This window comes from Cibotium barometz, chromosome 10, assembly GCF_041138505.1.
Source record: "Cibotium barometz isolate CiBa-2024 chromosome 10, ASM4113850v1, whole genome shotgun sequence".
Taxonomy (NCBI): domain Eukaryota; kingdom Viridiplantae; phylum Streptophyta; class Polypodiopsida; order Cyatheales; family Cibotiaceae; genus Cibotium; species Cibotium barometz.
The window spans coordinates 30173024-30187935 of NC_141055.1; the positions used below are offsets into that span (position 1 = coordinate 30173024).

Genomic DNA, 14912 nt, shown 5'->3' on the forward strand with positions numbered 1-14912 from the left:
TGTCATGTAACTAGCCTAACTACCTGACTAGGTTCACTTCTACTTGGGCTTTGTTTTGTTTTAAGGTAAAACTTTTTTTCTTTAAAATTATGTGAAAAGTTTTATTTTTATTTTGCTTGTTCCAAGGGAGGTGATGAATGTGCATGTCTCTGTAGAGTCTACTAGTGAGCTGAGAAAAACAACCATATTGATATGTCTCTAAGTATCGACCTCGACCCTTACATAATATTCTTGAACTCGACGCATACATAATATTCTTACTTTCTTTTTCTTTCTTCTCTATTGGCCCTTGTAGGACTTTATATGCTCAATCACCCACATGTGGTTGTAGGACTTCATATGCTTAACCTTTGCATATAGTTGGAGACTTCATATGCTCAACCTCCCTTACATCATATTCTAACTTCCTTTTTCTTTCCTCTATTTCCCCTTGTAGGACTTCATATGCTCAACCACCGCATATAGTTGTATGCATTTACTATGGTTGTCTACTCTTCTTTGTGAACTTGTATATTCTCTTTAAATATATTATATATACTTGTACTCGTTGGCCTTATTTTGATTCTTCTTTTGGTTGATGCTAGAATTCACTTCATCAAAGGCTTCATCTCTTCATTGTCTCTTCTCCAAAAAAAAATTTGTAATTTATAATCCTTGATGTTTATAGATAATGATTTTTATCAAAGCAAGATGTGGATTATGACTTAAACTCTTCAAATGGGGGAGAATTATTTTTCCTAGTGTAGACGTTAGAGTAGTAATTAAAAGTAGACTCTACTTTGATTACAAAAATACTATCTTATCTATAAATCCAAAAACATTCAAGAGTACATAAGGTTAGTATCAAAATTTTTGTCCCAATAGGATTGCTATAATCAACTAATAAAATCTACATCTTTTCCACTCTTTACCCATTCCATTACAAATGATTCCAAGAAATTTACTCTGATTTTGAATCTCCATGGTATTATCTCAAAGTCTTAGGGATGTTGATGATTGGGATTATTCCATGTTGATGAGTTATTATTAGACTCTGATGCAAACTATTGTCTCCCTTTATTCTTTTCGCAATTGTCCATAGTCCTTAAAATGGACCATGGAATAATTACTAAATCACACTACAAATGCTTATGTGTCCTTAGGTTCATTCAAAACTAGTAGTTAAATATATACTTTGAACAAAGTAAAGATGAGTCATGATGTTGATTCACATGATGAGTGGTAAACTAGGTTCATGCATAAGTCCTAAATCTTCTTACCTTTTCCAGCTAAAGAAGCTCATTATACCCATGTAAAGCTTCATTTTTGTTCATTTAAGAATTTTCGTGTTGAGACAATTAAACATTTAGCTACTATAGATTCATCAAAGATTAGAAATTGAAGATCGATTTTATGTTATTTTCACATTCAACTTACTACTTTTCATGTTAGAAGATTACACAAAATAGGAACATGTGATAATTACCAAGACTTGTTTCATGTAATCTTCTTTCCATGTAAGATGAAATCTTACACAAAATAGCAACATGTGATAATTATCAAGACCTCTTTTCATGAAAAAGGAGGAAGTCCAGATAATAAGCCAAACCACTTGTCTTTGAAGAATAAAAGAGTTTTAAGGCGTATAGAAAGAGTGAATACATTAATCCCTTGGAAAAATTAAGAGTTTTTAATACCATGAAGATGATTGGCATGCTTATTTTACACAAGAAGTTGTAAGCTTAAATACCCTTCTCTTCTGCACCACCCACTAATCTTAACAATTCTCATCTTTTTTAGGTTATCATACCTATATGAACCTTTGATGGTACCTACTTGAACTCCTCCTCACACAATGAAGTTAAGGAAGCTCATCATACACCTACCTAAAACTTAATTCCCATTCATCTAAGTGAAATGAAGTTGAACTTGTGGATATCCATCCACAAGCAGCAACCCAATTTCGAGCTTTACTTTAAGGGGGAAGTTGAACGTATATAAGCTTTTGACATTCTTCCTCTATTAAATACATGTGATTATATATCATATCTTATGTAGATTTTTATTTCTCCATGCAAGAAGAAGAGTGCACGAAAGACCAAGACCAATGGTACTCATTTTCATGTGCAAAAGTTAACAATGATGTGATTATATGTTCATATCTTATGTAGATTTTTATTTCTGCATGCAAGAAGAAGAGTGCACGAAAGACCAAGACCAATGGTACTCATTTTCATGTGCAAAAGTTAACAATGATGTGATGGAAATCTGCACAGCCTTTTTTTCATGGATTAACAAGGTAGATCTTGGAATCTTTGTGGGCAAATGAAGCTAAAGTGTCAACCTCTAGTGTCCAAGTCCCCCCACTATCTACAATATTCTAAGCAAGGCTAGCCTAAAACTTCACTTTCATATAAACAATAATATAGGTAGAATAAAGTGCTCTTGTGTCATATGTAAAGGGGATGCACTTCACACTTTATTACAAGATAGGTAGAACAAATAGAAATAAGGCTCAAGCTGCATCAATACAGAGATGGAGGAGCAACAAGCCATATTTGAGAGGAGGCAAGTTAGTTTTAACTTACATTGCTTGAATTAATCTTCTGAATCTAGAGAGCTTAAAGAGGTTAATTAATTGACAATACTCCATTTTATCCATACCATCATTATATTTGCATATCACCCACAATCAAATAGTAATCAATATTTGATTTGTTTTCAAGAAAAGAAGATTTTGCTCCGATTGAATCGAATACGATATTTGATCGGCGAATTTAGCCTCAATAATTCATTTATGGGTAGTAATGACAATAATTCATTGATAATATTAACTTGGTAGAATTCATTTGATTTCACTGGTAATTTACAAATGTCGATTAAATTAGTTTGATCTCGGCAATGATCCATTTCTTGATAATGTTTTTCGTAAAGTATTGGTAAAATTAATCGCGGATAATTTAAAATAGTGATTGCAGTGATTCAGAAGAGAACAGAAGAAGAGATTTGCGTTGATAGAAAGGATTACAAATACAGTTATTTCTACTTGGAATTATTGTACACCAAATCATAATTTGATTATCGTATGATGTAATTTAATTATTGTTGATCTCCAAGGCAGTCGTCTTCACCTTCGATTTCTCCACCGCCATGATGGTCTCTGCAGCTTGCATAGCGAGAAACCCTGACTTCCATTGAAACCCTAATTATCGTCCTATAAACTGTGGCACGCCATGATCATGATCCATTCCCAGTTATCGTAATTATCAGTATGTTAGCTTCCACGGAAACCCTAATTTTCGGCACGGTGCGGCGCAGTTGCCATGGAGACTGATACGGATATATATATATCAAATCCGGCCTGCAATGCGACCTCGATCGAAGCTGCATTAATTATTGATTTCATTATAAGCCGCTTAAATAGATCTCTGAGACAGTCCATAGTCGACCGTCTTTACCTTCGATTTCTCCCCCACCATGATGGCCTCTGCACCTTGAGCTTCCATAGCGAGAAACCCTGAATACTGGCCTCAGAAACCCTAATTATCGTCCTGTAAACCGTGGCACGCCATGGTCATGATCCATTCCCAGTAACCGTAATTATCAGCATGTTAGCTTCCACGGGAACCCTAATTATCGGCGGGTGCGGCGCAATCGCCATGGAGACTGATATGGATATATATATCAAGTCCGAGCTAGATCGAAGCTGCCATACTGACGTTTTTTTATTGCAACTGTGAATGAAGATGATTATTGCTTGACAGTATCTTGATATATCTATCCAAGCAACGTTTGATTTGATTTAATTTTTACTAATACGAATACGCATAGCTGCTAATGATCGATTATTGATTGTAAGCACTGCTTTAATGATTCAGCTGGAGCACTTTGGATGAAGAGACGGAGGAGGTGCAGGAGTACGTATGCGCGCTAATCACAGAGATTAATCCCCTAAAATTCCTTGCATCTCACATCATCTCCCTCTTCACAAAGCGCCCACCATCACTTAACCCAAATAGAATAAGCCCTCATTATAACTCATTTACATCCACAAACCCCACCTTAGTAACTTCAAACTGGACGGTGCTTCTATCCATCTTGCTAATGAAACTCCTCCTCCTTGCTAAACCCTTAGAAACCTACATATTTTACCCATTAGAACGCCTCCTCAATATCATCTCCATTAATGGAGGACTATGCCAAACCTTTACTAGGTGTTTCTTTGGTCAAGGTATTGCCACCCTTCCAAGAATATATATATGTGATTATTTTCAAAAAGTCAAGAGTATTTGATTACTTTATTGAGCAATTTATCTCATCTTTGATTACTTTATTGAGCAATTTATCTCATGTTTTCTTGGCTAATATTTAACCAGGTCCCGATCTAAGAATGCCTAAGGTTGAAGATGAGGATTACTATAGCTTGCTTGGATTAACTGATCCACGTCAAGATCTCCTCCTTCAAAAAAATCATAATTATGAGCCATTTAGTCATTCCAATGATATTGAAGCTCAAGTAATGGCAGATCTTTGCATCATGGCTTCCAAACTCGCTTATGAGAATGCTAAAGTCATCAAAAGAGTAGTGAAGCACAATTGGAAGGTAAAATTTACTTGAATAGATTCATTTTTCCTTATTGATGTCCTTATGATTTGAGTAATGGTTTATTTTTTAATAAAATGGCCACTTTATACTCTTTCATGCATGTGGACCTTGTTAAATACTTAAATGTAACTAAATAAAATCACCACATTGTGTTCTTGCAGATGAACTTTGTTGAGTACTTAAACTGTTGGAACGGTCAGTTATCAACCTTCGACATCTATCTTGTGTCGAAGCATTTTAGTCTCATGTAGTAAAAATCCTTTATATTATGTTAGTGCTTAATGCTAGTTTTTTGACTTGAGCTCTTTAAGTCCATATACTGGCACATTAGTGCTTGATGTGATGTTAATGTTACTTCTTTTCAATCAATTTTTTTTATCTCACAAAAGCAACCTTTATATCCATATTCTCTCTAATGGCTCTAGCTAGAACTAAACTAGTTGGTAAATTATTTGAGCTTAGCAATCCCTCTTAGTTAATCTAAGGTCTAGATACTAGGATGAAGCTCTAAGACCCCTACTAACCTTATAAGTTAGAGTAACTTTTAAAAGCAGCTTATCAAAATTGGGATTTGAAACCCGTTACCCCACCCTTGAGATGTATATAATAATCTTAGAACTTAACCCTACTCTTGAGATGCATGTAATATCCTTACTCTCCTCTTTCCCTTGGAATTAATTCAATGAATACCCTATCCATGAGTTTTGCCATAGATTGGGTTTGAATCTCATAACTTATCTAAAGCTTAATGATTATGACAACTATTATTATCTTGATATAGTAACCTCAAATACTTGACTAAATTTTATATTTTGATTTGAATATTAAATATTTAAGTAAGAATATGTATGTACATATATTTTGTATTTTGATTTGAATCAAATGTTTAAGTAAGAATATGTATGTGGAGATATTTGGCAAGAAAAGGTTACAACATTGTTGATGCAAGCTATGATTCAAATAGTAATTAAGCTATCTTATCACAACCCAAGACTAGTATATATAAAATCTTATATATATAACCTAATAAAGCTATCTTAACAACCAAGACTAGTATATATATAACCTAAGATAGTAATTAAGCTATCTAGTTATCACAATCCAAGACTAATATATATAGAATCTTATGATTATAGCCTAATAAAGCTCACCACAACAAAACTAGACTAGTGAGTTTTTTATATTGGGAAAGAGAGGCATATAACTAAAGATTAATATAACAATAATATTTTCTATAAAATAAATCTTTCCACAACAAGACCTATCTCAATCATAATAACTAAATCCAAAATTTATCTTAATATTTACAATCAGACCTAATAGAATATAATTAAATAAAGTTGTGATATAATTTTATCTTAATATTTACAAGTAGGCTCTAATAGAATATAATTAAATAAAGTTATGATAATTAGTCATTGGTGAGTTATTTAAAGTTTATTAACTATATGACCATGAATTATGATAGAATATTTGCAGGCTTACACGACACAGGCCTTCATATTTACAGACAAGGAGAGGGATGCTAATGTGATTGTGGTGGCTTTTAGAGGGACACAAATTTTTGATGTGTTGGACTGGTGCACAGATTTTGATTTCTCCTACTACAAGGTTAGTGAAAAGGTGGGGAAAGTGCATGTGGGATTTCTTGAGGCCCTTGGACTTGGCAGTCGCTTTACCATCCACAGTACATTCATGCACAAGATGAAGCAAAACATGAAAAACAAAAAGAGTAATAACCATGACTATCACTTATCCATATCCAATCACTACGCCTTGCCTCAAGAAGTTGTTGTTGCTAATGATAGCACTAAGCATAGTCCCAACCCCCTTGCTTATTATGAAATTCATGCTAAGCTCATAGCTTTGATAAGAGATCATCCTAGCGCAAAGGTTTACATCACAGGGCATAGCTTAGGGGCGGCTTTGGCTACCCTCCTAACCGGATTAATGCTATTTGAATGTGAGGAAGATATCAAACCCAAACTTGGTGGTGTTTTCACATTTGGGCAGCCAAGAGTGGGAGATGCCCAATTTGCAAGATTCATGGAAAAGCATTTGTGCACTTGCACAAAAAAGTACTTTCGAGTGGTTTTTCGAACCGACGTGGTCCCCCGTGTTCCCTTTGACGATCAGCTTCTCCAATTCAAGCACATCTCACCCTGTCATTACTATGACAACAACTTGTCTGGATTAAAGGTGAGTAATAAGTATGTTGTTTGCTACACATCATGATATATTGCTAAGATTATATCATAAAGATCTAATTACCTTAATATGTGGGTTGTTTTTCTCAATACCTTAATATGTTCAAAGCATTAAAACATAAAAACCTAGAAAGGGCACTTTTACATCCACATAATTAGCCAATACCATTATGTTCATTTGTGCTTTAGAATGTCAACTCTTCACATGTCTCTTCAAGATGAGTATCATCCAAATCCAATGCCTATCATCATACACATGCAAGATATGATAGGAATTAGTATATTATATGATTATTAAACCAATTACACACTAACATGGTCAAGAAGGACATGGCCAACATTGCTGAAAATTATCATCAAGTTAAGAATATAAAAATTGTTTTTAGACAAGGTAAAGGCATCTAATTGTTTAATTGATGGCTTCATAGTAATTTTCTTGAAGCTAGTAATTGTTAGTCATCACTCATGAATATACCGTGGGAACCTTAACATATGTGCACACACATTACACTAACAAATAAATGACATAGGAATAAAGGAAACACGTGACACATCCACACATAGGAATAAAGGAAACACGTGACAAATCTACACACGATCTTCCTTTTATGCAACCTCTATATGTTAGGACTAGATTTATGTTTATAAATGACATAGGAATAAAGAAAAAAAGTAACGAATTTACTAGGGAATGACTTGTGTTAAACTTGTTTATGTTAGGGTTAGATTTATGTTAAACACTTAAGCCTAGATCCTAAAAGTTTTGCATAAGAACATTAAATTGTTTCTAAAACTAAAATTATTGGTCAATCCATTCTTGACATAAAAAATCAAACAAACTCATACCATGGTAGAAAAATATATAAAGGTTACAACTCTAAGGTAATCAAAACCAAGAAGCATGCCCTTATTTCACATACATATTTATGAATAATCCGTGCATTTTCCATTAACTATTCTCAAGTAACCATGTGATTTTTCCTAATCCAAAGTAGGAGATAAGTTTGTGATCTTGGTGATGACTCTTCAATGTATCAATACCTTTCTCATTATCTTTGTAAGTTTGAAAAGAATACCTACACTATTATAAGTATCCTTATCCTTAAGTGTATTTGGTGTTTTCTATATTTTTAAATAAGTTAATTGTTAATAAATTTCTCTTTAGTGTCTCATACAATTTATCACCATTTTTGCAGATTCTACTAGAAGAACCCTACAAAAACATTTTGTCATTTCTCTTCCTACTAGGGCCGCATATATGTGCTCTAAAAGAGCTATGTGCAAGCCTTCACCAGATATTTGGAAGGCATGCAAGAAACCAAGAATCTGTGCAAACATTCCTATACTTATTGATGCGATTTTGTGCAGTAGTATTTCCAGGAGTTTTCACACACTTCCCTACATACTATATAGATGCAATAAGGAGCAAACCCTCAAAATGGGTTTAACTTGGTAGAATATGATCAATTATTTTTCAATCTTTAGTTCTATGTGACATATGATGAGTTCAAATATCAAAGAATTCCCTTCTTGGTAATAAGTGTTATTAATCTATGGTAGTAGGATAGATAAATACTTAAGTTTTTCAAAAAGTGAAATATGTTTAAATTGATGTAAGAAGACGATAACTATAACATTGATTAATATTAACATGAAAATTTAACATTCTAAATACACCCAAGCCTCTTGTAAATTATGAGGCAATAAAACTATTGGAAATCAATGCTCCACCCTCATCACTTTTTTGTATTTTTGTAAGGCCTCATATATGAAACCACTTTGTGTTAAGCATGTTAAGACGTGATGATGCCTAGTTTAGACATTGGGGTTTGCCATAAGTGATGGCTAGATGGTTAGGAGACCGCATATTCAAACTTGGCACCACTCCAAGTAGGATGCATGAGAGTGAGCTAATAGATTGTACACAAGGGTGGAAGGAGATCTTATTGAGGACACCTAGTCCTTGGGTTGTGTAGCCTAAACGGGCCCTTAGAGGATGACCCTATATGGGCTTAGAAGCTATATCAAGAGCTACAATGAGCTACGATCATATGTTTAGTTCAATATTATCCTAGTCAACAAGGGACATGGTTAATTTTGTCCATTTGGACGAGCCGTAGGGTGGCCAATCTTGGTTGACCTAGGACATGCCAACCCTTAGAGGTGTTATATATAAAGAGGTTTGGTAGCCTCCTTTGTATATTGAGATCATTAGTTGAAATCTATCTTCATTACATTGTGCACCTTTCAAGTTCATGGCATCCTCTATCTCATAGTCTACCTAGATCATCATTAAAGCTCCTTGTTGGCTGGAGTGCACAGGTGGGTAGATCATAGTAATTTAATATTGTTCTCCATCTCTCTTGATTTTTTTAAATCTTGTGGAATATCTTGTTGTTTCTATGACCAAGCAAGATGCATTTTCTTATAAAATTTATCCATTTTAAAGAAAACATATAAAATTTTATTACTTTCTAGTTATAGGTGCATTCATGTATATAAATTGTTTTTCTTTCTATAAGTTTTTAAAAGTAATAATTTTTCCTTTTAAACTCACATGCTTATATTTTGCATATTTCTTAGTGACACCAAGGCCTTAAGAACTTAATGTACTTCATAAAGGCATGCTTGTGGCATGTTTTTGCTAGTCAAATTTAATAATCTATTAGTCCTCTTATAGAGAGTTTATAATGAATATTTCTACCTAATGAAAATAAAATATGAATGAAGACTCTTAAGACAAACTAATAAATTCTCACAAAAAAGTCACCCACATTATGTAAAATTTTAAAGATGCTAGTGTTTTGGTTTTTCAAAATATCTATATAACCTAGCAACTAGAATGTTAGTTGTTAACTTGTTAGTGGTTGAGTTATAAATCTACAAGCATGTTGGTTTACAACAAGAAACCTTGTAAAATGAATGTAATAGTAGTGTATAACACAATAAGAGTAATTATTTCACATATGTTTAGTTTCAATAAACTAGTTTGAGATAATAAGTAGCATATTGATTAATAGGAAAAAATTTAGGCATTTGAATGCTCCATACTTTTTTTTGAAATTTCTCCTCTTGATAAACTATTATTTTAAAATAAATATTTTTTATTGATAATCTTATCATGATGAAAGGTGTTTACAACAAAAAACTGAACTCATCGTATAAAGGAATCTGTTTGATCTACATGTTCATGCCCATGCCCATTATTATGTGAATCACACAAGTATGTCCATTGTTGGTTGCAATCACTACACAATGTGATAAAGTCCATAGTGCACATAATTGTGCTTATGCCCATAATATAAATAAGCACATGCCTTACAATCATTAAATTACCACCCAACATGCTTTTGCCAACTCTACTGTGACAATAGTGCAACTATGACATTTTTTATCATAATTATGGCATATAACTATGCTAGCACTTTATGACTTTCAGGCCGAAAGTGAATATTGTTGTCATCCCATAACCCTTTCATTTTTTCATAGGTAGGGAATTAGATCTATAAGTTTTAAAAAAGGGAAAATGTAAACAAACTATAACTTGACAATGCACATAGTTTGATCAAATTAACAGTATTGATTTTATGGAGTTTTTGATGCTTCAATAATTTCCTTACTTTGGTAAATTGATCTAGAGTAATATGATGGTAGATGCATCAAGATTAAGAGGAAGATAATGGAGAAAAAAGAGGAGAGGAGAGAAAGTTAGAGTTAAGGATAAAAGAAAGAAGAATACATAAAAAGGAAGAAGACAAAAGAATTGACATATAGAAACCAAATTGAAGAAAACAATTTGCATTAAAAAATACCACCAACCTTGTATTTTATATATGGTTATAATTATAAAAATATGATGACATAATCTATACACATTATAGCTTTAATACATAAGATTTAAAAATGTATCATATGTAATATATTAATATTTTTAAACTAGAAAAATATGAATGCAAAAAGTTAAATTAAAGGACATCATTTTACAATGAATGAGCATGCTAATTTACATCTTGTTGATCCTCCCTAGAGTTTACCTCATATAATTAGCTGAAGTGTTACTTCAATGGGATTTTAATTTTGGCCTTTTACCTTGATCCATTCACTCAATCATTGGTTGGAGTGAACCTAGACCCATGTGACTATTTAGAATCTATTGTGAACCCTTCAAGAAGGTTATGCACTATTATAACTTTGTTCATGGAAATATCCCTCCCCATGATGTCGAAGCAGCATTCTCATTATCCCATTATGCATGTTCCTTTCAAGATATTTTGCATATGTCCAACCACCCTATGATCACATATCCATGCTTATGATCATGCCCATTTATTGGTTGAGCCATCATATATGCGTCCATTTTGCATATGGGCAATGTTAAGGTGGACCACTTACACCAGCTAACTAGTGACCTTTGGGCTAGTGAGTTTATATTTTGTTCCATAGCTACAAATATAGAAAAGAAATTATAGCTAGGAAAATGAAAAAACATTTGTTTATACCCCCATTAAGTGATGTCACTGAACCTTAAACTTCATATAGGAAAAAGGTTTCAACCATCTCAGTTTTGCACATGCTTGTGCATCCTCTTTCATTCTTGTGCTCTTGAAGAATACAACCCCTTTGTAGACATAGCCAAGGAAGAAGACTACAGGTGGGTTAGCTATGCTACAAGCTATTTATTCTCTCTTGTTCTACAGAATGCTATCTCCATCATTTTTTGAATTTGTCTCTCATCTCACATGCGTGCATTACAAAAATGGTGAAGAGCAACTCAACCCCGAGCCAACAAAGCCATGTCTTTTGCTACACTAAGGAGAAGTTCCATGTTATGTACGAGCTCAACATAGATGGTGTAAACCCTCTTCATATTGATGTGATGGATGAGTTGTGGCTTACTATTTTTAAAAGGAAAACAAGACAAATGCATGACCATTCAAGGCATGACTAATTCATGAGGAGGTGAAGGAATATTTTAGGGCACTATATCAAAAAGTTTATCAAGAGGACAAGGTGAGAAATGCAAAGCTGAGCATTGCCTTTGCAATGGGCCGCATGCACCATTTTGGTACTCGGTATGGTCTTGTGTAGATCGCCAAGGTACCAGTAGCATGGGTAGTGTTTGCTAAAGAGGCCATGGAAAAATCTTGTAAGATGGGAACTTTGGAAAATAAGAAGAGGTGTTGGCTTGCATTGAATATTTCTATAGAACCCGATGTCACGCCTTGGACCAATAGTTAATTTTACCATCAAGAAGCCATTAAGATCCACTGATAATAGTATGGCAGGGGTATCCTTTCATGCAGGTCGTAGCAATACCTTTGCTGCTTTCAATGCTTAGCAAATCCTTGCTAATAGTGATGGCATCCCCTCTATCATTAACAATATCAATTCTATGTTGAAGGATAGGTCAAAACACTTGAAGAGGGTGCACTTGGAGTGTGATTCAACCAAAGATTCATACGATGCAGCCAAATGCAATTTGTATAGCAATGACAATTATCTAAGGGCAATCAAACCAAACCATCAACATTTTCTTTTGTAGCAAAATAATGTAGTGGTTGTGGCATGGGCTTTCATGATTGGAGCATAATAGGAGTTTTCATGCTATCCTGTAAGCATTCGTACCATATATTTTGTCTTGGATTGTTGTGTTGAATGGGGAGCACTTATATGCAGCCATCATGCGAGCTGCAAACAATTTGGGATGAGGTGAAGGCATACTTCACCATGATTTTGTTGCCATCTTGTGGGTTAAAAATACCAAAGACTAAGTTGCTCTTGCTTCTATTTTCTTAGTTTGTGTACATGCTCTGTTAGATCATGTGTGCATAAAGAAATAGGTAGGTAGAATGTATCCTCAGATTTAGCCCATAAGCCTAATAATTGCATTATAGTAAGGACACGTCACCTAGGTAGACCGATCTATCTTATACCTGCCACCTAGTTAATGAGTGAATAGCTAGCTACTAGCTAACCTTTGGTTGGTACCTATTACTTGGTTACTATACCATCTAGCTTCTACCTAATAACTATTATACCATCTAGCTACTACCTAGCCACTATTAGCTACTGGCTAGCTGTTTGCTACCATCTAGATACTAGCTACCAGAAGCTAGCTACCGGTAGCTTCTAACGAGCTAGTTGGAAGCTAGCTATCACTTGGCTAGCCATCTACTTATCTCTTAACTAGGTATATGGCTAGGTAGTTAGCACATAGCTGGCCATCAACTAGCTAATTGAAAGCTATCTAGCTCGTAACTAGCTATTAGAAAGGTAGCTAGTTGTAGGTAGCTTCTTACTAGTAAGACTCTTTCGCACCAAGCTAGCAACTTGTTGTAATGTAGCAAATAGGTCCATTTCTTATCTAAGTAACTAGGTAAAAGTCACATCAAGCACCTAGCTAGCTAGCAGCTAGTTGTAGATAGGTAGTAGCTAGGTAAAAGCTACTTGTAGATAGTCACATCAAGTACCTAGCTAGCTTAACCTATCATTTAAAGTCCCTAGCTAAACAAGCACTAGCTAGTTTGAAGTTAGCTAGGTACAACAAGTACTGGCTAGGTACATATAGCTAGGAGGAAGCTAGCTAGCACATATTTGTGCTATAACTAGCCTAACTACTTGTAACATATTTGATATTTGTCATGTAACTAGGTACATATAACTAGGAGGAAGCTAGCTAGCACATATTTGTCATGTAACTAGCCTAACTACCTGACTAGGTTCACTTCTACTTGGGCTTTGTTTTGTTTTAAGGTAAAACTTTTTTTCTTTAAAATTATGTGAAAAGTTTTATTTTTATTTTGCTTGTTCCAAGGGAGGTTATGAATGTGCATGTCTATGTAGAGTCTACTAGTGAGCTGAGAAAACAACCAAATTGATATGCCATGAGTTGATCCTATTATTAGAGGTAAACTCGTGAGTGTAGATATTTTGGAAATTCTTGATTACATACACAACTAAATATTGTGCTTACAGAGAACCAATCTTCTTAATGTGGTTCATCACTCCCGCATGGTTATGACTCTTCACTACACACTGATTATATAGAGGTACCTAAGATAGTTAATGTGCAAAAAATTGCAGCTATTTCTATTAAGTCACATAGTGCAAAGAAGGAACCTACTCCTCAGAGGAATTTCAGTACCCCTTGCACTTTTAGCTACAGTGTTGCTTGCATATATATTTCACCTATAAGTAGTAAGATGGTATTAAGCCTGTTCCTAGTGCATGTTGAACTATACAGATTCTCCAAAAGGAAAAAAATATAGCGATGAGGAGGAACCCACACTGCAAGACATGTTTGGAACAAAAAATAATTAAAACGCAAGAATAATAATCAGCCCTAAGTGAAGGTAATTTGTGATTTTCTTCTTAGTGTAGGCTATGTATCAAGTTGAGCTTGTTTCTTATGTGCAATTCTTTGTTTGCAGGGGTACAACAAGATAAAACAGGAAAAACCTCAAAGAAAACACAAACAATTTTGTGAAAAATAGCAAGTGCATCATCACAATCCAACGATTCATTTGGTTGTGGCCCCAAGCCTAAAGCCTGCAAGAAATTGTAGTCTTGTTCTTATTTCCCCATAGTTCATGGCTTTGAGCCATTGTGGTTTTATTTTCCATTTGCAATATCTCTACATGCATAGGTCCATGCCTGTAAGATTCCTCCCCAGCCTCTCAAGATGTCCAGCCTCTTCCCCTGTAATCAATCCCCTCTTCAGAAATATAAAAGATCTAGTCTTTGCCTATTTTGACATAGAGAGAGAATATTCAGATTTTGAATATTTTTAGATAGAAAATTTTTCATATTATTAAAATTAATTCCCCTGAAACAGAAATTCAAAAAGAACTTTTCAATGTGCAATTGAAATTTATTGGAAATGGGTATAAAGGACCTTAGCCTAAGGGTCTAGATTTTTAGAAATTTTTGGATTATGGTCCAATTAAGGTTCCTATGGGCCAATAGCATCAATCCATGTGTAGGGAGGAGATAAATCCAATTTTGTAAAAGAAGATACCCAAAAATGAGTAAATGCTCACATAAGATGAAGAGTTGACTATGTACAAGGTTTATTAGTAAGAAACTATGAGTAATATAAAAAATATGAGATATTTTGGGTA

The 14912-nt window shown here is 34.2% G+C and overlaps 1 protein-coding gene across 2 annotated transcripts; it reads left to right on the forward strand.

Moving 5' to 3' along the window:
- The first annotated feature begins 2408 nt into the window (after window positions 1-2408).
- LOC147634768 (triacylglycerol lipase OBL1-like) lies at window positions 2409-14520 on the forward strand. 2 transcript variants are annotated; one of them, XM_086803950.1, is made up of 6 exons: window positions 2409-2547; window positions 3858-4210; window positions 4356-4582; window positions 4747-4780; window positions 6054-6784; window positions 14223-14520. In XM_086803950.1, exons 1-6 carry the CDS (start codon window positions 2516-2518, stop codon window positions 14283-14285), a joined length of 1440 nt encoding a protein of 479 aa, XP_086660076.1. In that variant the 5' UTR covers window positions 2409-2515; the 3' UTR covers window positions 14286-14520. The 2 variants fall into 2 exon arrangements, with proteins under 2 accessions (XP_086660076.1, XP_086660075.1); XM_086803949.1 differs by lacking the exon at window positions 14223-14520 and adding an exon at window positions 7989-8329.
- The last annotated feature ends 392 nt before the right edge of the window (window positions 14521-14912 follow it).

Bases quoted from the DNA above. Each gene is read 5' to 3' on its own strand.
- LOC147634768 (XM_086803949.1), top strand. From the start codon at position 2,516: ATGGAGGAGCAACAAGCCATATTTGAGAGGAG. The intron at 4,211-4,355 runs GTATTGCCACCC...ATATTTAACCAG, and splicing joins TAGGTGTTTCTTTGGTCAAG to GTCCCGATCTAAGAATGCCT. The intron at 6,785-7,988 runs GTGAGTAATAAG...CCATTTTTGCAG, and splicing joins ACAACTTGTCTGGATTAAAG to ATTCTACTAGAAGAACCCTA.